This window comes from Montipora capricornis, chromosome 6 (genome assembly GCF_036669925.1).
Source record: "Montipora capricornis isolate CH-2021 chromosome 6, ASM3666992v2, whole genome shotgun sequence".
Classification (NCBI taxonomy): Eukaryota; Metazoa; Cnidaria; class Anthozoa; order Scleractinia; family Acroporidae; genus Montipora; species Montipora capricornis.
Genome location: NC_090888.1, coordinates 73,030,012 through 73,052,511, shown reverse-complemented (window position 1 = coordinate 73,052,511; position 22,500 = coordinate 73,030,012). Strand labels below are relative to the sequence as shown.

At 38.3% G+C, this 22,500-nt stretch overlaps 3 protein-coding genes across 4 annotated transcripts in view; 1 reads left to right on the top strand and 2 right to left on the bottom strand.

The window, feature by feature from the left end:
* LOC138054482 (radial spoke head protein 3 homolog B-like) overlaps positions 1-168 on the top strand; it is a 6,967-nt gene extending 6,799 nt beyond the window's left edge. The window contains exon 7 of the mRNA XM_068900932.1: positions 1-168. This exon is cut by the window's left edge and continues 346 nt beyond it. The gene's annotated coding sequence lies outside the window, so the exon portion shown is untranslated.
* Positions 169-4,982: 4,814 nt separating this feature from the next.
* LOC138054481 (membrane-bound transcription factor site-2 protease-like) lies at positions 4,983-15,194 on the bottom strand. Of its 2 annotated transcripts, XM_068900931.1 has the most exons (11): positions 15,083-15,194; positions 14,694-14,945; positions 12,344-12,610; positions 11,701-11,804; positions 11,355-11,601; positions 10,667-10,838; positions 10,031-10,122; positions 9,538-9,616; positions 8,637-8,753; positions 8,397-8,472; positions 4,983-6,033 (listed from the first exon to the last, which is right to left on the bottom strand). In XM_068900931.1, the coding sequence occupies exons 2-11, from the start codon at positions 14,757-14,759 to the stop codon at positions 5,811-5,813; spliced, it is 1,443 nt and encodes a 480-aa protein (XP_068757032.1). In that variant the 5' UTR covers positions 14,760-14,945; positions 15,083-15,194; the 3' UTR covers positions 4,983-5,810. The 2 variants fall into 2 exon arrangements, with proteins under 2 accessions (XP_068757032.1, XP_068757031.1); XM_068900930.1 differs by lacking the exon at positions 15,083-15,194 and having other exon boundaries at positions 12,344-12,628; positions 14,694-14,896.
* Positions 15,195-17,348: 2,154 nt separating this feature from the next.
* LOC138054480 (E3 ubiquitin-protein ligase arc-1-like) overlaps positions 17,349-22,500 on the bottom strand; it is a 5,976-nt gene continuing 824 nt past the window's right edge. The window contains exons 2-6 of the mRNA XM_068900929.1: positions 21,191-21,655; positions 20,333-20,708; positions 19,960-20,195; positions 19,275-19,403; positions 17,349-18,557 (exon numbers count right to left, since the gene is read on the bottom strand). Of these exons, the coding sequence (XP_068757030.1) occupies positions 18,385-18,557; positions 19,275-19,403; positions 19,960-20,195; positions 20,333-20,708; positions 21,191-21,655 (1,379 nt within the window). The 3' untranslated portion in view covers positions 17,349-18,384. The remainder of the gene's footprint in view (positions 18,558-19,274; positions 19,404-19,959; positions 20,196-20,332; positions 20,709-21,190; positions 21,656-22,500) is intronic.

Below are 22,500 nucleotides of genomic sequence, written 5' to 3'. Positions count from 1 at the left end.
ATATCAACTTTAATATGTAGCTACATTTACAGGAAGTCAACTTACAATTTTTTAGCCACTCCGCTGCCTCAATTGACAACAGTTTTCTGTAAGTTTTTATGGGATACTGTAGTCACGACAAAGTGTATATAAGTGTAATAAAGCAGCAACATTTAATTTTTACTGCCATTAACGAAATTGTCTTCTCTTTAGGAATTTCGTAAAGGGGCAGTAACAAGGAGTACATGTATGTTATGCCATCAGTATTCTTTGGCAATTTTATGACACAAGAGGCTCCTTAATTAAAATAACCACCTGACCCTGTAGAACAACATACATGTTGACCTTAGCATAGACCATTTTCATATAAATGCCAGCCAACTTATTATTTTGTTAACCCATTGCCTCCTATAGCCCCGTCGACAAGAAAAATTGTCTGGTATTAGACAGACTTATAAAATCTGTTTGTCTCACTTCAAGGAGTCAATGGGTTAATCAGTCACCTACTGGCCTCATTTTGGTAAATACATGTAGTCTTTAGTTATGACTTTTACCCACCACAGGGAGGCTTCAAAGGCTTCTTAGAATTGAAACAAAATATTTCCATTTGGCCGCCATTTACAGTTTGTACGAAAAAGGTCTAGGGAGTTGCAAAAGGGGACAAGATTGGCACAAACTTGAACATCAATCAGTCATAAATCCATATTTGTTACAATGCCTTTATGATGGAAAGTTGGGTGAGAATCAATGTTTTATTTGTCGCGCAATAAAATTAAGAATTAACAATAATTATCATACACCAAAGTGGAGGTGAATAGTGGTGGATATAACCACCACTACACAAGTTGAACAAAAAGCAAACTGGAAATTTCAAATCTCGCTCGCCGGCTACTTTGAGGGGAATAGTACTTGGCTAATCACCTCCGATTGAGCCAATTAGCACACGCAGACAGCACTATTCACTTGTGTGGTGTATACTAAGATGCGTTAAGTTCTCCGAAATCACCCCCGGCATGTACTAAAACCCGAAACACCGAAACGAAACCATCAGAACGAAACCATCGAAACGAAACCACCGGAACACACGAAACAGCTATAAAAACTTGAACAAAACCATCGAAACTGACTCGATTGCAGTTTAAAATTTGACCTCCGGGCTGATTGTCGCTTATAATAATTTCTCAAATGGTTTCCTTTAAGTTTCCTGATTCAGTTGCTCTTTACTAACAATCTTTGCAGATTCCCTAATCACACCTGAAGATTCTTGCATTTCATTATTTTTCCTTTCTTAACTATGTCAAGCAATGATGCGCACACGGCGAGCAAGTGAAAACGAGGTTGGAACAGTGCAAAGACCAAGGCAACAAACAAAAATACGAGGTGTCGACGCAGTTATGATATGTTAGAATGTTAACGCATTTGTAAATTATTGTATTATTGAAATGTATTTGCATTTCGAAGAGATAGTGAGGTTGTTGACAGAGCTTTTAAATTGTTTCGAATTTCCGCCGGGCGACGACCATTTGCCTTGTTGTTTCAAACCCTTCTCAACGAAACGTTTTAGGGATTCAAGATCACTAATCCACGTTAACTTGTCACCTTTGAGCTGAAGGTATTGTAAATAAGAACCGTCGAAGTTAAGCGGGAGAGACTCGTTATCTGTCATCATGTCCTCGACTAGCAATTTGTAGGCACTGTAGTTAATGGTGGAGACTGAATTTACCAAGTCTATTGTGTGCTTGTGTAGGAAGGAACAACTTTGAACAAAACGACTAATTTTACTTACTGTGAAACTACATCACGAGTGAAAGAATTTCAGAAAATCTCGCGATCTGCATGGTCAGTATGGCTGTTTCGATAGGTGTTTCGATGGTTCCGGTGGTTTCGTTCCGATGGTTTCGTTTCGGTGTTTCGGGTTTTAGTACATTCCATCACCCCCAACATATCATTGAACAAGACGCTTTAGAATTGTTTACTCGGAATAAATGAAGCACAGAAATAGATGCATTTAGTTTGGAAGGTTTAGAGACGACTAAAAGCAAATTGGAAGGGCTGAATAGCCGATTTTGATTGGTTACTGCATTTGACAGAGGAGAATGTTTGTTCAGGTTTAAATGTCCGTTTTGGAATTTGGGAATTTTGGGAATTTTTTCTGTGAGCATTGTTCTTTGCAGGGAAGCTCACATGGGTTTGGTGGGGAGCTTCCTTCCTTAGTAATTTTTTTAGAAATTGGGGAGGGTCAAACCTGTTTTATTCTAAATCGGGGGAGGGTCACATTTTTTTTTCAGGCAAGGAAGGTGTCGCTTCTATTTTGTATAAGGAAAGGAAATGAAAGGAAAAAACTTTATGTAAGTGTCTGGTCGTTCTAGCGCTGAAGCACTAATTGGGGACACTGTAAATTGAAATTAACAATTAAGACAAATCAAGTCAAATGTTGGTTTTTGAGGAGAGGGGAAACCGGAGTACCCGGGGAAAACCTCTCGGTGCAGAGTAATGACGAGTCGCCGAGTCTGGGAATCGAACTCGGGCCACATTGGTGGGAGGCGAGTGCTCTCACCACTGCGCCATATACAAGCAAGGCTACCAGTCAAGGTTAATGTAAGTTATTTACAGGTGTCGAAAAATTTATATATCAAAACACTATCTTCTCATAACTAACATAATTGTCTCTCTCGACCCGTGTCCGTTTTTCACCCATATTTTGATGTTTCCGCGCGGAGACCTGGCATAAAATCAGTCTCCGGTGAGGATTCGTCACTTCAGCTACTCGGCTTGAACCGACAACGCGATCTACCTACTACATGCGAGTCATTTTCGACCTCTGATTGTTTACGCTCCATTGAATTGTACAGCAAGCTGCCAATGTGCGCTTTGATCATTGCGACCTTTTCAGCTTTCTTCCCTTTGAAGGCGATCTTGTGAAAAGTACAAGGATAGCTCGTCCACCCTCAAGGACGAAAGCTTATCAGAGCACAGGCAGCCCAAGCTCGGTATTTGCATGGAAAAATTAGCTTTGAGCTTATAAATGCTAAAATAAGCGGTAAGTGTAGAAATAAACTTCACCTACCTCTAAGCACTGTTGTTCTCGTCTTTTCTGTGCAATCGGAGGGCAAACTGTGTCCGTTTTAGACGGGTTTGTGGCTTACGAATTTTTACGTATGTCGTTAGTTGTCATTTCCCTCATAAAGAGAAAAAAGGCTGGTGACTCGCGGCGATCTCGTCCCACGAATTGCTCTCGCATTACAAAGCAACGGTCCGAATCGCCATAAAAACACCACAGCCTTAAGGCCAGATAAATTTCCTATCACGGCAACTCCACTCCGGGACCACACAGCGATTTTTGGCGGATAAATTCCAAATAAATGTTGGCCTTTCTACAATCTTCCCATGCACTCGGCTAGATGTGTGGCTACGGCCATTATAGCTTGATGGCAATCATATTACATTCTGCACTCTCATTATGACGGGAAATGACAACTACTTGACGACATCGTAAAAATTCGTAAGCCACAAAGCCGTCTAAAACGGACACAGTTTGCCCCCCGATTGCACAGGAAAGACAAGGACAACTGTACGTAGAGGTAAGTGAAGTGTATTTCTACATTTACAGCTTATTTTAGCATTAATAAGCTCACAAGTTAATTTTCCCATACAAAGTCTATAAATCGTATACCGAGCTTGGGCTGCCTGTGATCGGAGTAGTACATTCCAGCCCAGTCAAGTCTCTAATGTTTACCGCGAACCGCGAACGTCAGGAATTCACGTGACCAGTGCCGTGCCGTCAGGTTTGCGGTTTGAGGTTCCCGTTTATACGCCTAGTCCCCGCTCCAGAGGTAACTGATTTACCGCAGGGTTCGTTGTTCCCTAGAACATCACGATACCACGTTTAAGAGGAAATGCTACTTTCTAGAACTCTTTCGCTTATAAATTATCGAATTATTTCTCTTAGAAAAGTAATTTTGAAGACGATTCCTCAGCTTTCCGGATACGCCTTCCGTCCACACGTTTCCGCAACTTTTTGAATACCAATAAATGAAAACAAACATGGCGGCCGCCTATTTGTTGTTGGAACTGTACAGGTAGAGCTACCATCCGCGAATGTTGTTTGGGTATTTCTGAAGGGTCATGCACTAATACATTCCTGGAAATGGGAGGGCCACGACTTTTTTCGCAAAAAAATGTAAAATATCCCGGGCCCCCCCCGCCCCCCACCCCCAATGAAAAAGGTACCTTCCCTTAATGTGTCAGTTAGTTTATCCCAATGTCTCCGAGGTGTAAAAACTTGTTATTTAGGATCCTTTCATTCGCTGTTTACCCTTTGGGAGATTTTAGGTTCGTGTGTTGCAGCTGGAAATGTTTAGATTTTCAGTTACAATCTCTCCCTAGGGGTTATGGTCCGTGGCTTTTAAAGAACGAAATCCCCACTTCCTACCTCTATTGAGAATTTTGCTGCTCTACCCAGATTAAAACTCGGAATATATTCCGAGTAACAATGTTAACAAACTGATTTGTATGGGGAGGGGAAGATGGAATAACTTCACACCTGAAGTAAAAAGATAAAAGTCCTTTACTTCCATGGCTCTTCATAATTTATAACGTGGATAGCTATTTTAAAAGCTTTGCATTTTCGTAGTTTTTTTTTTGTTAGTACTTAATGTTAACATTTTCTCAATTATTTGTTTTGCAATTTAATACAATTTAATTTAAGTGGAATTCCTTGAATGCTTTACAGTCAATTTCACATTAATTTACCGCGCTGTGTTGCGAAGTTCGTTGGAAAATTTGATACTTGGTTACGAAGTAGCCAATTAAGCATCAAACTTCGCAATGTGGCACGGTAAAGTATGTGAAATAAACTGTAATTTGTTGAATTTGACAAGGAAAGGTATTTGGAATTTTGGAACAATCGAACGCGCCCTAAGTTTGAATTGACTTAGTGTTAAGTTGCAGTTGGTGTTGCACTGCTGTACTAAAGCAAGGAAGAAAACCGATGGAGAAAAACTGTTTTGGCCACTTTTATTGAACTACCCTCACTTCTTTTCAGAGGTTCTGCAAAAATAATAATTTAATTCCTTCGATAAGTAAGGCTTTGTTTCTTGCTTGAAATTTTGAGTGACTTGACAACAACCAAAACAAAAAAACCCACAAATATGCAGACAAACCCAATACTTTGTCCAATAAAAAAGGTGAAAGAGATAGAAAATTTCCCCTGGCTGTTGATGAGTTTATGTACAAATAGTAGCAGAATTTACATAATGGAATAACTTAACTTCTTTTAATGCGCCTTCTAGAACAGACTTATAAAAACAAGACCCAACAGATTGAAACTACGAAATCACAATGTTGGCCCAATCACTGGTTCTGCTACAGTGACCTGATGGCAGGGAAAAATAAAACCTTTTACTTTAGACTTAATGAAAGACAATAACATTCTTCATTTTATACCTCAGTTAAAATTGATATTCCCTCTATGTATTGAAATAAAAGTTAGGAAGATCATCACTGCAACAATCTTCCTAACTTTCATTTCATGTCTATTCCGCAGTTTAAATATTATATTAAAATTTTGTAAGTTTACAATAATAATTAACCACTTGGAGAGAGACACTCTTGCACTGTGAGTGCTCTCCATCTAGTATTTCTTCAGCGTATCAACTCTTATCACAGAGAGGAATAAGTCTTGTGTCATAATGTCAGCTATTAAATAGGTTTTCTGTCATCAGCATAGTCATAGTCATATGCATGACTATGCATGCTAAATTCATTATTGCATAGCTTGGTAAAATATATGGTTTACAATGGCATTAAGTAACTACTACGTATTAAAATCTCTACGCACTTCCAAGAGTCCAAAGAGCAAGCATGATGTTTGAAGCCAGTAACAAAGTTCCAAGTGTGAGAATGATATTGCATAACATATTTCTCTGATCTTCCAAAGGAATGTATGAAGTCAATAAGTGATCCACAAAGGCAAACAATGCCCACTGTCCGTCAAGTGAATAACATGGTACCATGTTTAGTAAAGCCAAAGCCCCAGACAAAGAAACTAAATATCTTCATTTGGAGTTAAAGAAATAATTTAATATTATGGTATATAATTTTAAATTGGAACAAGAAAACCAGCAAGAGCTTTTGCTTTTGAGCATGTGCACCAAGTAACAATGATGGTATGCACATGCTCAGAACAGAAACCTCCAACTTGTAGTTGTACTCCTCCTTAAAAGAAAATAGAAATAACTAAATAATGATAATGATGATGATAATGATGATGATGATGATAATAATGACATTACTTACAAAAAAGCTTTGCATTACCACCGGATGAAGTTATGCAAAAAACTGCATTGTTGCAGCTCAACTGCTTTGGAACTTTTGTCCCCTCACAGATTAAAGAGGAGATACCCTTGGGACATAAAGGAACTTATGCTTGCTTCCGAGGGAAATGGACTGGGCAAGCAACACCTTTGCTATAACAATTAACAAAAAAAGTTGTTGACTTCAATGAGTTCAAGCTCAAAGAGATGAAACAACTTCCTTCACAAGAAGTACTCTCGTAGAGTCAGAAAGCTGCTGCAGTCGAAATTGGGCGTGACCAATGTTGTTACGACAATAAACAAGTGGACCATCTCATTAGTGAGGTATTCAGTAGCGTTCATTCGCTTGAAAAGAAAAGAATATGAAATGGCTTGACAGGAGGACTAGAAACTTAGTATGTGATGATGCATAATGCACTTCATCTCCACGACAGTGTGACAAGGTTGTACCTCCAGTGGGCACTGTAGATCAGGCTATCTTAGGTGTAACAAATTATGTTGTTGCCAATAAAGTGAGACAGTTCATGGCTGCCAGGTACAACAATGGTAGCACTCTGGAAAGCAATGAGGAATACAAAAGAAAGAAATGTGAAGAAAGCTTCATGGAATTGATGGAAAAAGAATTACATGGGCAGTTCTTCAGACAGATTGACATCATACCAGTTGGCTCAAGAATGCACACATGAAGAAAGAAACAGAAGGACTGCTGATGAGACCAACTCAGTCATTGCAAACAAACACTGATAAAAACAAGAATAACTCACTATGCCCATTATTATCATTTGTTATAATAATAACCCAACTTATTCTCGCATCTTGATTGGTTCTTGCCTATGATCTATTAGAGGACAGATGCACGATTAACGTCACCATCAGCTTTTATGTGAATAAAGTTTAGTTCTTTATTATATAAAGGAAAGGAAAGGAACTTTATTTAAGTGTCTAGTCGTTCTAGCGCTGAAGCACTAATTGGGGACACTGTAAATTGAAATTAACAATTAACACAAATCAAGTCAAATGTTGGTTATGGAGGAGAGGGGAAACTGGAGTACCTGGGGAAAACCTCTTGGTGCAGAGTAGAGAACCAACAAACTCAACCCACATATGACGCTGAGTCTAGGAATCAAACCTGGGCCACATTGGTGGGAGACGAGTGCTCTAAAAAACCCAAAGAGATTCAGTGTTGCTGTGTATCTGTTCAGTAACAGATCACAGAAGACCTCAAAATGAGGTAAGAACATCAGTGACACACTATCGCTATCGTCTCGTGTACTAATTTTTGAACATTTGATCTTACCACATTTTGACGTCATCTGTGATCTATTACTGAACAGACCCACTGCAACATGGAATCTATTTGTTAATTAGAAGCAGAGAGCTTGAGACATTATTAATGTGCCATGCCTGGGTAATACTAGGATTGGAGACAAAGAAGATGGATAATTATTTTGACCTTGCAAGACAGATCAATTAATAAGAGTGGAAATTGAAAGTTGTTTACAATTCTGCTGGTTATAGGAGGGTCACTAGGAATTACCTCAAGAGGACTGAAAAGCAGCTTACTGGAGATTGGTACAAGCATTCCACTGGCCTTGCTTCAAAAGACAAAACTTCTTGGACATGTAAGAATCTGCAGAAGAGTTCTCACTGTCAAAGGTGACTTGTCAATAAACAACCCCAGACCATGTCACGAGCAAATGCTGTGGATACCAAAGGAAGAGGAGGCCGAGGTGGACAACAGTGATATGATGATGACAATAATAATAATAATAATAATAATAATAATATAATAATAATAATAATAATAATAATAATAATAATAATAATAATAATAATAATAATAATAATAATAATAATAATAACTCTATTTAAGTCTCACTCTAACCCCAGGTTAGAAAGTGTGTTCTCTAACCAATATGCCAACCCAATCGAGTTGGCACTGTGCTGAGTGTTACAACTGCCATTGAAAGGACTAGATACTTGTTTACTTTTGACATAAAAATGGCACAGATTAGTCGCCTTTGAAGCCGTTATTTGGGGCGTCACGCAACACTGGCCCCACTTAGAGACTTAAGGCACAGATCTGTTCAATCAAAAAGATACATTAAGAATGTTTCAAGAACAGTAGGAAATTCCATGGGTAAGATCTTGCTTCTACGTTGATAATCAATTATCCCAACTGCAAAGGAAAAAGACTAACTATTAATATTAATGACACTTACAGTAATTTTCTTAAGTACTGTCCACAGACACTGCACAAATATATGAAGCAAAACAAGCCAAGCTTTGGTAATGAAAATGCAATAAACTTTCCCATCTTGACCTGAATACATTTCAGATTACCTGTGTACTGAAGAAGTAAAGGGTCTCCCACATAAAGCACATCTGAACTAGTACTTCGAATTATCCTCAGAAGACGACTGGAGTTGTCCAGAGATGGGTGAACACAGACTTTGTCACCTAATGCCAACAGCAATATAAAGCTAATTAAAAGCAACTATACCAATGAAAATGTCAATTAAAAATACACGATTTCAACTAGGGTATTAAAACTTTTCTACAGTCACTGTAATAATAATTTTTATTACTCTGTGTTGTTTCATTGTACAATGTAGTTGAAGATATCTACAACTGAATTGTGAGCGGCACCTGAATGAGGGAAACAGAGACTCAGAGGATAAAAGTCTTACTGTCGTATTTTACATATTGTGGTAAAAACATCAAATTTGGTAATATTTTACATTGTTTTTGTATAAAAGACAAGTTAATACAAATTTTGTGTTTATGGCGTTGCTGTTGCTGTCATTAATTTTGTTGCCAAAATTCTCTAAACTTATGAAAAACAAAATTTAACTTTTGTCAGAGATTGCTACTTGTAGATAATAATCATTTAATAATTGGTTTATTCAATATTATCAGTTCTGGCAATACAAGCATTGAAAAACGACTGACTCACAACTCAAGCATACTGTACACAAAATACACAATCAAAGGTATCCTAATAAATTAAAATCCAGGTAATGTACACTATTTATTGTCTAAAAAGCATACATGGGATAAAGCTACATTTGAAACGCTCAGTACGCACTACCGGGAGTGTAAACTTAGAAGAGTTACGCAGAGGAATAGCAGAGTCATTAGCATCACAGTGCTGGGGAGGAAGCAGGGGCATGAAACATGGGTTAGCAAGACTGGTTAACTTAACTTTGAAAACTATCATTGGCATGATGATGGTATAAATTACCTGGTCCATCGCAGTCTGTTGGTAAATCACAAAATTTTCTAGATTGCATTGTGCTTCTGGCTGGAAGACAAGCATACCCCTGGGGAATATAGCAACATCCAACTACACAGTTGTTACTTTTGATTAAAATGGTGACCCCAAGGATAACCAAAAGGTTCATGGTTAGTTTTTAGATTACCAAAACTTTTAATCGTAACAGTAATTGGCACAAGCTGTTGTAGCGCTCTGTCAGCTTGACTGTCAAAGTCAATAAACTGATAATAATAAAAAAGACAATTATTAATGAGAAGAAAACTTGATAAGTTAGACAAGACAGACATTGACTCATTGACCCCCGAGAGTGAGACTTTACAGATTTTCCTCTGTCAAACGCTCCTACATAATTTGATAATTTGGTAATTGAATATTGGACTAAAATTAAATAAAAAGACAAGTATACATGTACTATTAGAAGTAAAATGATAATTGAGTATTGACCATTACAAAAAATTACCTTTGAATGGCTCAGAGACTCGTATTTAAAACAGAACCTTGAAGAAGTTGAGTTTTTACAACAGTCGTACACTCCCCCAGTGTAAAATGCACCTGAGAATATTAACAGACCACCAATTTTAGTAATTTCTGCTTCTTATGTTTCAAGACAGCAAAATCTCAAGATTTCAAGATTGCCAAAGGGGCTGAATAGCTAGGATAACATCCTGACTGAGCAATTGAAAACAAATGTTTGTCCACTTTAAAGTACTTGCTCTGATGCTAACAAGCAGTTGTTCTCTGTCCATAGTGAAATATGATCATACTTACCCAACCCATCGACTCCATGAAATGATATAAGAAATGGATCATATATGAACTGCGGATATGAAATCAAGTGAAGCTACATGTATGATCCTTGCAGTTATGAGGACTCCATCCTCACTACAAAAATACCTCAAGATGAGAACTTCGATTAATTGTCATCATCAGAGATGCCTAGATGTCAGCCTAAAGGCAGTGGCAGTTCATTTCTCCTTAGGTATTTGCCAGTTGCAGTTTGAACCACTCCCTCTCCCACAGAAGAGTGGTGATTACCAGCATACATAAGCTGAAAGGTCTATGGTACTAAGATATACATGTAGATGTATGTCCTCACCTTGTGAAGAGTTTTTCCTAGTTATTGTTATCATGTCTGTGCAATATCCATGCTGAGGTGTGTTCAGTGTTTTACTGATGCAATTATTCCAGTCTTGTTTGTTATAAACCTGACACCCGTAAAGAGACAAGACTGTGTCACCAGGTTCAATGCTGCCATACAATGGGGATTCCTTTGAAAACAAAAACAATGTTGGAATTTGATTGAAAGAATTGTATTTTGACTTAATAAACTACAGACTGAGTAATTGAGCAAAAAAAGGTGTTGGCTATAAAACAAAATACAAATAATAAATTGACATTCTTAGCCTCATAACTGAGGTAATGAAATAAAAAACGTATTACTGAATCTGAGATACAACTTTACAAAATCCGTCAAATTAATAGCCCTCCCTTTTCTTCAAATTCAGATCACATGACGATTGAAGAACGCATAACATTATATTTGATGATCAGTCCTAGTTGGAAATATTCATGATCACATGAAGACAACATATAAAGTCGCCTGACTATCATCTAAAGACTTACAATCTATACTACATATAATTGGATTTGGATTTGCCTCAGCCGTGAACTCATGGGCATAGTTTTATTACTTCACCAACATCATTCTGGTGAACATATAGCAGGTGAACTTGCAGATGGTTCATTCTAAGTTCTAGCTATAATGGTCAAAAACAAGAACTTACTTTAAGCACACTGAATACCACTGCACCCTGGCCAGTCACATAAAATGGGACCAACAGATAAGGTAGACACCAAATCAGAAGTAGTCCAACCAACACAAGCACAGCATTGTGCCACACACCAGCACAGTATATTCTTAGTTGCCGCAATGGTGATATGACAGTTAAATGTTCTGTGTACAGATCTACAAAGGCACCAGGGTAAATGATCATGAAGAACATACCAAATCCATTTACACGCACTTGTTCCCTGTTAAAAGAACAACAAATCAAACAATATTGAGGGCCAAGGGATTTGCAGGAACAAAAACGAAAATTTATAAGAGAGCTCTTAAAATTCAAGTTATACCTGACAGCAGAAATGGCATGTCCAAATTCATGAAAAACACCACTAATTGTAAGTGTGCCAAGGTAATATAGCACTTGACTCCAAGGTAGATTGACACCTGGCATCTGTCAAAGAATAGACTGAGGTAAGGAGATATCAAACAAAAATAATAGTGCAACATGATGCATTTACCGCACATGTGACTCAGCTCAATTCACATGCCAAGGCATTCATCTCCACAAAACAATACATTTCAGACTCATTCCCAAAACAACATTTGGGGAACGTTTTGGTTCTGTTCTCCCTAACCCCGCCGCAAATTCCAATTTTTAGCTGTCAAAATCCTCTTCTTGAGGATGGTAATGACAATTATTTATTTCTAGAATCACAGAATCTTTGATTGTGTTGCAGTTCTTGAATGTTCATGCTGACCAAAATAAGCATAAATCAAATGAAGAAAGAAGATGACAAAGATTTTAAAAAGACTGCAATGTTAGCTGCACAGCATTCATTTAAAGACACAACACAGATAATTTACATAAATATCCTGTTACTGATGTGGGCTGCTAAAAAATACACTTGCATTAATCACAAACGACTGAAAATATACTTCATGATCATAAATCTTTTGTAAATTAAGCCAACATTTAACCTTAATACCTACCACAGGAGTTAAGACTTGTTCCGGAGCATCTCTTGAAAATGCTTTGTACAGCGTCAATGAAAGAACCACAACAGAGGTGACCATCAACAGGGACCCCACCAACACACCAAATGAGAACCACAGGTGTAGCAAGTATGGCTGGATCTGACCAAACCTCACAAATGATCTGTTGAATCGTGTTGTGTACCACCGAACGTGACAAAGGGACAGAGACAGGCCATTGTTTTCCAGAAATTCTTTATACTTCCTGGAATATTTCCTGTAATTCTGCAAACACCCACAAACCTCAGGGGAAGAAAATGCAGGTCAAATAAAAGTAGGAGGGGAGGCAAGGGGGAAGCAATGTGGTTATGCAGCAGTTAGCCTGCTTGCTGGATTGCAAATTCAGCATTCCCTGGTTGAAGTCTAGCGACGACCATTGCCTGACATTGTTCTCTAATCTGGAGTACAACTCCTTGGTTGTTCTTGTAGATAGCCAACTGGTGTACATCAGTTGCGATTCTTAAAAAAACTTGTTAAATTTGTTTCACAGGCCTTAATAAAAAAGCTCCCAAGGAGAACAGTGAATTAGCCTGCGTAGCAAGCAGTTTGGCAAATTTTAGACTCTTCTTTCCACCAGGGTTGACTTTCAAGTAATTGTTTTGAATACAACCCTGCAAAAACCTGGACTGAAGTCAAACGAAAATTCAAGGGGAAAGGGGCAGAGCAGTGGGAGTGAGAAACCGCCTGCAATCAACCCGTTGACATTTTCAAAACCTCTGCTTGCCCATGGACGGAGAAAATATCATTCCTGATCGGCTGATAAAGTGTTAGAAATAATCTGCTCGTCAGTCAAAATTTACTGCTCCCTTTTATTAAAGTGTAAAGACAAAACAGAGCGGAAAGAGCCCACAATCTGCTTTCAAAAAATTTGGAAACTTCCTTGTGATAGCTTGGATTTTCTTGCGTTCTTAAATAAGAGCAGAAAGACGTAATACCACTAATAAATGGAAGTGATACCTTGGTGATCCTTCCCAAGGGATTTGGCAAAAGTTCTACCAGTGAAATTTACCTATTCAGCATTGGTATCACACTATTTTGAGAAGTATCATTGGTGGCCAGATTAAACAAGCTGAAGGATTAGGGCTCACAGCAACATTGTTGGCAGTTGCCAGATGTTGTCCACTATATATCATTGTCGACGAATCACACACAGTAGAAACATGGACAGGTCAACACTGACGGTAAGTTGACGTTCAGTTCGATCTTGTAATTTTTTTCGCTAGAAAATTAATAATTGTATTGTCGCCAATGTTTACATAAGGCGGGCTATGATTGGTTGGTAGTTGACATCAAACACATTATTGCAAATGGGAGGTTTTGAAAATGTTGTGGATTTGATTGCAGGCTTTTTCTCACTTGTTTTCCTCGCTCCTCACTCTTTGCTTGCTTTTCGAGTGGCCATTTACATTCGAATGATCACTTGAAAGTCAACCCCAGTTGAAAGAAGCTTATAATTCACTAAACTGCCTGCTAGGTAAGCTAGTAGTGAATTAACTCTGACAAAAGCACAAGTTACCAACATTGCTACAATCTTGCACATTTCAAATGGAAAATGAAGACCACCCCTCCCCCCAATTTCAATGATGAAAAAACGGCAGGCTTCGACTTGCGTGTGAATTTCATTGACTTTGGCGGGAGGGGGTACTAATTTTTCATTTTATTTTGTCCAAGATTGTAGATTGCTTTTTTCCTTGTCTATACAAGTCTTGCTGGGACTCTCACCTTCACCTCTTTATACGCAATGCCATACCTATATTCTCCCAGCTCTCTTCCCGCATCCTCCATTCCCTTCAATTTACAACATTTATCAGCCAAACGTTCCTCTCTATGACTTTTTTCATTTTTCAAAACTAAAATTGGGTGGACATCAATCACATGTTTTCATGACAATAGTCCTGTTCACTTGACAGCAGTCAAATTAATCATGGAAGCACTTGATTGACTTCCACCTAAATTTAATTTCGAAAAATGAAGAAAAACCGTTGAGGGGCACTTGTGACTAGTAACCTCTCAAACATTATTTCTATTCATTTCAAATGTACATTAATTTTTGTTCATGTTCATTTGAAACCAAGTGTAGGAGTATCCCATTATTGTCACCGACATTGATTTCGGTGATTGAATTCATTGTATTCCCAGTCAAAATTCGCGCGCGGTATCCGTGGAGTTCAGTTCAAAATATAGATTCTCTTAACTCTACTTACAACACTTTGAGGAAGAGATTAATTTAATGCCGATACGCTCTTCATTAGCTAGCCTTCTTTAAAAAGGGAAAAACAAACTTACAAATACGTCTTTTTAGACTCACCTTCAATAAAGCATTGCAGATGAAAAAAAAGGTCCAGAAACCAAGAACGAGAATGATGCTAGACATGAGGATAGATCGCTCTCTCAGCAAGCTTCCGTGAACCTCTTCCAATTAAATTGTCAAATAGTCCATTCATAAATTATGATTTACTATGTTTTCCTCTAAAGGACGATGTAATTAAGATAATTACAACAAGGCCGGTTCATAACTTGAGCTTCCCCAACTGAACAAAAGACGATGACCTTAAAACAGCTTAAAAGAAATAGCTCAATGAACATGTGCTTCACGTCATTCTGCAAGACCAGCGGCCGTGAAAGTCACAATATTCACATAAATAAAGTCAATAAACTCGAAAAGAAAATAAACTTCAACAAACGACGTCTTAATACGTGTTTATCCATGTAATGCTTTTCAACTGTCCAGATCCAGCTGCACAAAAGATTCCCAAAACAGGCTTGACTATGATGCAAGATAGCAACAGAGCCCCACTTGGTAGATTTGGCGTTCTCCCCAGATCACCCTCGCACTCCGATCGGTTACTACCTGGGTTACGAGTATGTTTTGTGACGTCTTAAATGGGGGAGGTGGGTGCTTACCATTTAGCCAGATTGCGAAAAATCCGGATATTTCGGTTTGAGGTCAAATGGAAAGGCAATTTTCCGGAAAATCTTTTCGGAAATTGTGGACAACCTCCAGAGGTAGTCCTCTTTTTCCGTTCGGAACGGAATTCGCGAACTTCCGTTTCCAGGTCCTTTCTCACAAGATCGAGTAAAATATCTGGGATGGACCCAATGCTGTGTAGTAAATGGTGAGCGCCATTCTCATCCGGTTGGTCATTCAATCCGGAAAATCGCTTACCTATATGCATGGATCATTCCATCCGAATTATTTGGCTAAATGGTAAGCACCCCAAAAGTCTTGGGTTTGAAATTTTCGAGTTAGGGATTTTTTTGGGTACGAAAATTTTTTAGAAATTTCTACTTTTTTGGGGTTAAATTTTGGTCCAGGGATTTTTTTGAGTTTTGTGATAAACCCCTAGAAAATTTTTGGGTTTTGATTTTTTTCATCATTCGATCATCCCTGTCACTTGAAATCCGGAGTACCCCTCTTGGGTGTTGTCCCATCTTTGTTTTGCCAAAATTTCCACGGTGTTTACATTTTCAACCAGCGTGTTGGATCTAAAGCCTGGTTTCCACATGATCGTCCCGATCGCCCCAGTCCTTTCAAATAATGTTCAGAGGTGATCGGGATGATTAAATGGAAACACTACCCAGACGATTGCAAACGACCCGGGCGTCGTCCTGACCGCCTCTGAACATTATTTTAAAATGACTGGGGCGATCGGGACAATCATGTGGAAACCAGGCTTAATTAAGGGAAAAAGGAAAACTGCTGGCAGTGTAGACATACAGTACCGACCAGGGGAAGCTGGACACTGAAAAACGCAGACCGCAGACTGTGCAAACCGTCTGTAAAATGGAAATTCGGTTAGCCTGAATTAGGCCTAAATAACATTCGGTTAGCCTAATTAGGCCTAAATAACATTCAGGTTAGCCTGTTTACGGTTAGCTCTCAATAATAGTGAGGGTAACACCATATTTTACCCCTGGTCTGCACAGTCTGCAGTCTGCGTTTTGGGGTGACTGACGGGAAGCCTAGATAAACTGAGTGACTTCCACATTATTTCGATAAAATTGAAGATATCATAGTGTAAAAGTACACTATGATATCTTGGATTTTATCGAAATAATGTGAAAGTCACACAGTTTGTATGGGCTCCTTACGGTTATGGTACAGAGAGAGTGCAATGCTGTTTCCCAAAAATCCGACACTACTTTCCAGTGCACAGGTCTGTACGTGGTCTACCAGTCCTTTCTTGCGATAGATGATTTTACTTGTCAATGGGGCACGTTTGCAGGGTGAAAATATTAATTGAATACAAGGCCAAATCTCGGAACGTGGAAACCAGCAGACGAAAGAAAACACAATTGAAACCTCGGAAAACATGTTTTACGTTAACATTTTACTTGCATTTAATTAGTAAGCCTTGTAAATAAAACTCTGTAAATAAGTAATTTTTGATGTAGCAATCTGACATGATCCCATTTCAGCTCAAGGAACTCCAGGATGCCATTTTAGCAGAATAATAATAATAATAATAATAATAATAATAATAATAATAATAATAATAATAATAACTTATTTAACGAGGATTACATATTTACTGGTTGCCCAGTAGTTTAAAATATGGCCCTCAAATCAACTGAAATCAAACAAATCAAATCAAGTGTTGGTGTTTTAGGAGAGGGGAAAACCGAAGTACACAGGAAAAAACCTCTTGGAGCAGAGTAGACAACCAACAAAGTCAACCCACATATGGCGTCAAATCCGGGATTCCATCCTCGGCCACATTGGTGGAAGGCAAGTGCTCTCAACACTATTAGGGCTTAAAGGGTTAATAAAGGAGGCATGCACATTTGAAAGTTATTCATCCCAGCATACTGACCTGGACTAGATTCTTCCAGCCTGGCCATGCTGAGATCTCAGAAGGTCACAAGGTTAAATACTACAGCCAGGGCCACACCCAACAATACAAAGTATTTTATGGCCTGTTGAAGCTTACATGTAATTGAAATTGCAGGTTGATACAAACAGTGGCTTTTCAAAATGAGTTTTTAATGAGAAAACTTTGAATTTTTGCGATGACAGACATGTATGTAAAAGAACATTATCATAAATAAGGTGAAATTTCAAGGGTAATTAATTAAATATATTGCAGAAATTAGCCAGATCAGAGAGTGGAATTGGGTGGGTATGCGCTTCCCACAAAAGTGCGGAAATGAAGGTACCTAATTAGTTGCAAGCTCAAAAATTTAGCTCTTGGTAATTATTGCAACTAACTGCCTACTTGAATTTATGTTATTGTAACTAAAGAAGCCTAATAACTTAGCTCTAGTTAATTATTGTAACTAACTGCCTTCTTGAAATTACCCTATTGTAACCATAGAAACTACAAACCCTTTTCTTTCACTTAAGCTCACTATGGAAAGAAGTTAAACAACAAAACAAATAAGAAATTTTCACCCTAAATTCAACTTGCAGACAAACACAATTTTTCATAGTTAGTGGTTGAAGATTCCTTTTCAAAGAGAAAAACTGGTTAAGAAAGTACTTTGCAAAATCCTAATACAATTTAAATTAGGGAGCAATGACCATGGCCATTTTAAAGAGTAAAGTTTACATAATTAATATCAGTTTGTGGATTATGCAAACTCCTATCAGATTCAAAACATACACTTTAAACTGTCCAGAAACTGAACTGGTACGAAAAAAACACTAAAGTTGTGAAAAACACATACTGGTGAAGGAACCACAGCCCTAATTTAAGACACTTGGCAGTAAGGAGTAACACTTACATTTCAACCAAATTAACCATCAGGGTGCAAGTTAAAAAGTTCTATGTACGTGCACCCCTGTAATCCATCTGCACATTAGCCCCAGTAATGTCCTTGTGTGGGCCCATTTTCATTACTACTGGACTTATGCTTTGCTGGATTACATAAGTTACTTCAATTCAAGAGTAAGGACAGCTATCTGACTGCTTTGGTTTCATTGCTTCATTTACCAAAAATAGGCATATTCCACATCAAAACCTGACTCAGAAACCTATTAATCATGTAACTTATTACACTCAGTCTGGTATTTTTACACCGTATGGAAATCCCCAGGGCCCGATGCCTGTTATATTTATTGCACATGCACGGAACTGCACTTGTTTCCCAACAGGTAGGTCAGCAATGGCCTTGTCTATAATCAAGGAGGTTTCATTTCCTTTGTAAATATTTACAAAACTGTTATCTGGACCTGAAAGAAATTAAGACAAATTTAAAATAATGAGTGCTTACAACGGAGATGCTGATTGATGGACATTCAGGAGGTAGAGCATGACGATCCACTGTGCAGAAGGGTGTAGGTTCAACTCCACCCTGACTAAACATTATGATCTTAAAATAACTGAGCAGAAAGCACAGTGCCTTTGAAATCATTATCTGCAAGTGCTTAGACTTAAAAGTCCTCTTGGATAAGGATAAAAAAACCTTAGGTTCCATCTTACAACCTTCGTTTAACCTATTTAGTCTTGCATGTTCACAAAGTTTCCATGTTTGTGATATGTTTTATTATTTCCAGCAAATGTGGCCAGCTTGACACAGTTAAAATAAGGCCTGTCATGTATGAACAAACTGTGAGTCAAGGGGAGTTTAATGGTTGCTAGTAAACACACCAAGAAAGATACCTGTGAATGAGAAATGCAAGTTGAGACTGAAAGCTGGTTAACATTTTTCATACTAAATAATTACAAGTTTGGAGAACATATAAATAATTATTGGCAAAAGAACCTTGTCGTAGTCATATCTTACATAGATTTCTGGTTGTGATTTTATCTGTCACTAGCCCAGGGAAATTTCATACTCTAAGCTCCTACAAAATTTACAAAAGTTCTCAAAATGGAAAAAAAGCATAGTTAGTAACTAGTTAGTTACTAACTACCGGTATGAAAAAAAAAGCAATTAACTGTCTTACCAGAACTGCTTTGTAGTATGTACCCAACAACTGGATACAGAAATAAGTTGTTTTCAGGTGGATCCCATGTAACATGGACCATGTTATTATCTGTTATCCTGCAAGTCAGCCTCTGCGGAGGTCCAGGTGCTGCAATGTCAAAATTAACATCAAAGAAGATAACATATGAGTGCTATTTCAGAGGGACCTTCATAAGGGTGAAGGGGTGGCTATAAACCTAATAAGTTTACCCAAGTGAATCATGTCACCTGACCTCTGGGTTGTGATATGCTGTCAATGATAACAAGTTTCAACAAGTTTCCTTCTGCTTAAAGGAGTTTCCACTTAAACCTCCAAACTATAATTCAAATGGCATGACAGTAAAAATTCAAATTATTAGACTTTCAAGGCCTTGACTTAGTCATCAAAAGTTTTCTCCAATCGATGGCTTCCATACGTCCCGATAAACATGATATCCACGCACAGCTGATGCGAAAGAAAGGGTTTCCATGTTGTTTACTCTTGGCGGTTTACTACGTGACTCGGCCCAGGCTTTTACTGACAAGAGTGCTTTTTGGACTTCTTTTTTTTTTCTCGAAATCATGCTTGAAAGTTGGGGGTGCGGCTTATACACGAGTGCGGCTTATACACGAGTCTTTACGGTATTATATGTACATAAAAGAAGAGAAACAATTCCTTCACATACGCAAGACAAGCTTGGCACAGGTTCTAATGTTCCCCAGAAGATTTTCATGATTTGGAAACTGACAACCTAAATCACCCTTTGCTACTGGCTCAATCTCACACAGCAATTCTAAGACATCCTTCATCTCTGTTTCCACATCCTTCTTCATCATAAGCATTTCATAATAATCCATACTAAGTGCATTGTCACAGTTTCTACAGGCAGTGGTTGTCAGGCTTGAAATTTCAACCATGTGGCTGCAAAAAGACGGAAAAACTGTTAAAATGCATTTGATTGCTCAGTGCAAGATAAGGACAATGATGGGGACTAAACCTTTAATTAAAGAGGAACCCTAAATTATTGATTTGACACTTCAAATGTTATTGTTGATTACCTGAGCTGTTCATTCAAAGCTTTCAATTTAGCACTAGTCCTTTTATCGACATCTTCCATAAGGAGTTTCTCAGCTTGATCAATAGCAGCACGAAGCTCTCTGTAAAATCTCCTTGCCATGTCTTTCACAGCTATAGTATTTTTCTTTACTTCCTCTATGGCCCTCTGCACCTCTCCACGAGCTTTGATGAATTTCTCACCATGTTGCTCAACTTGGGTTTGCAATTTCACCAAAGCTTTTCTTTCACGTTCCTCAGCCTCATGAACCTGGAAGCAGCTGTGATTCTTGTGGTTACCATAACGATAACAAGATTCACAACAAAGGCACCTGCAGTTCCGACAGTAGTATTTTGTCATCTCCTTGTGAACAGAGCATTCTAAAGTTTAAATAAATAAGTCATAAGTTCATCAAACTTGGATCTCAGAGTTGGGGACAAAACAGCTTGGAACAAAAAAACTACCAAAATCAAACTGAACCAGACAAGTTGAAGGTAGCCCTTGCAATGTTTCAAACTGTGTGACTCTAGCTACCTGACAGGAAAAGGCATTTTTGATACACATCCCATCAACATCATTGAAAGAGAGGACATGTAACTTGTATAGGGGGCAAAAGGCAGTTTTGTGCTTGGCATTGAAGGTGAGGATAATTTTTGCACAATATTGAAAAACACTGAGCCAACCATGGCAAGGTGAGACCTAGGGTTTATTGTCCTTGTGCTGAGAAGACAGCAGAGTCTAACGAGGGGTTGGAGTCATGTTTTGGCCTAAGGTTATCAGCTGCAAAACAAACCAATAATTAATGCAGTTGGACAAGGAAGTCCTATGTAAGAAACATATGAGAGCTAAAACTGCTTCTTACCAGGTATGGCAGCATAATTTAATAAAGAACTTGAAGGTCTACTGCTGTTTAATGTTGGCCTTAACCCAGAAGAATGCTTGCTCAAAAGTGAGCTGCTTGATGATGGACGAGAAGACATTTTCCATTTCTGATGTACCATGTCTTCTGTACCTTCTTTGGATGCATTTGCTTGACAAATACCATGGCAACGATACTCCAGCTGAGAGTGAATTTCATCTGAGCAACTTCCACACATGAAAACATCACAGTCAGAACAGAAAAAAGTCGCAGGCTTGGGTGGATAAACTTTCTGAACGCAGAAATTGCACAATTTTTGTTCTTCTTCTTCTGAACGCAAAACAGCTTGAAGAAGATCCATGTTCTTATCAAGTCCATCAACACCATTAGGAGGTAACAACGTTCGAAGTTTGCAGCACGAACATTCTACAACTGAGCCTTGCAATTCTTGCAGTTTTAATAGGCACTCTGTGCATAAAAGAACCATGTGCATTGTGATCATACCAAAAAGGTTTCACATTTGAAGCCCAGGGGTCCGTTTCTCAAAAGTCCCGAAACTTTACGGGCCATTTTCGCGTGTCACAATTCCCTTTGTATCTCAAGAACGGAGAGCATTTAATTCATCAAACTTCACAGTTATTTTTCTTTTTGTTACCTTGAAAACATGTTAAAAGATCGGCTTTCCAAAACAAGCGGTTGGCAACTTCACAGATGGCTTTTCAGGCACGAAAAGTTTTCGGGACTTTCGAGAAACGGGCACCAGTCCACCAATAGTCAGGGTCTTAATTAAAAATAGTCTACGCATTAAAGCAGAAAGAGCCACGAATCAAGGCGACTTTGCCAAGTGTTGGAAAATCAGGAATAGGAAAAGAAGTTTCAAACTGCAGTGTTACAAGGATCCCCGACTTGTAGCTTTGCAACGAGGTGCAGGGCAACACTATCTATGCAAGTATGCTTTAATTCAGTATGAGTAACGAAAATTTTGAAAAAAAGACATATTTTCACACAGTGTACAGTGACCGAATTCCGGAAAAATAGGGTAAGCTCAAACAACTCAAGATCTTCTGTCATTATGACTGTAACCTTGTCCATTAATAAGTTAATATACAACTTATCATGCCAGTGAAGATGCTCTAAATTGTAGCCCAATATATAACACTTCATTTTTCTGTTCACAATAGTTCCACAGGTTTGATCGCTTTTCAACAGAAACAAACAATACCAATCCAGTTAGTAACAATGGCATCTTTAAACTTCTCCGTTTCACAATAAATTTGCATAAGTCAGGGAGGGATACAACATCAAAACAGATC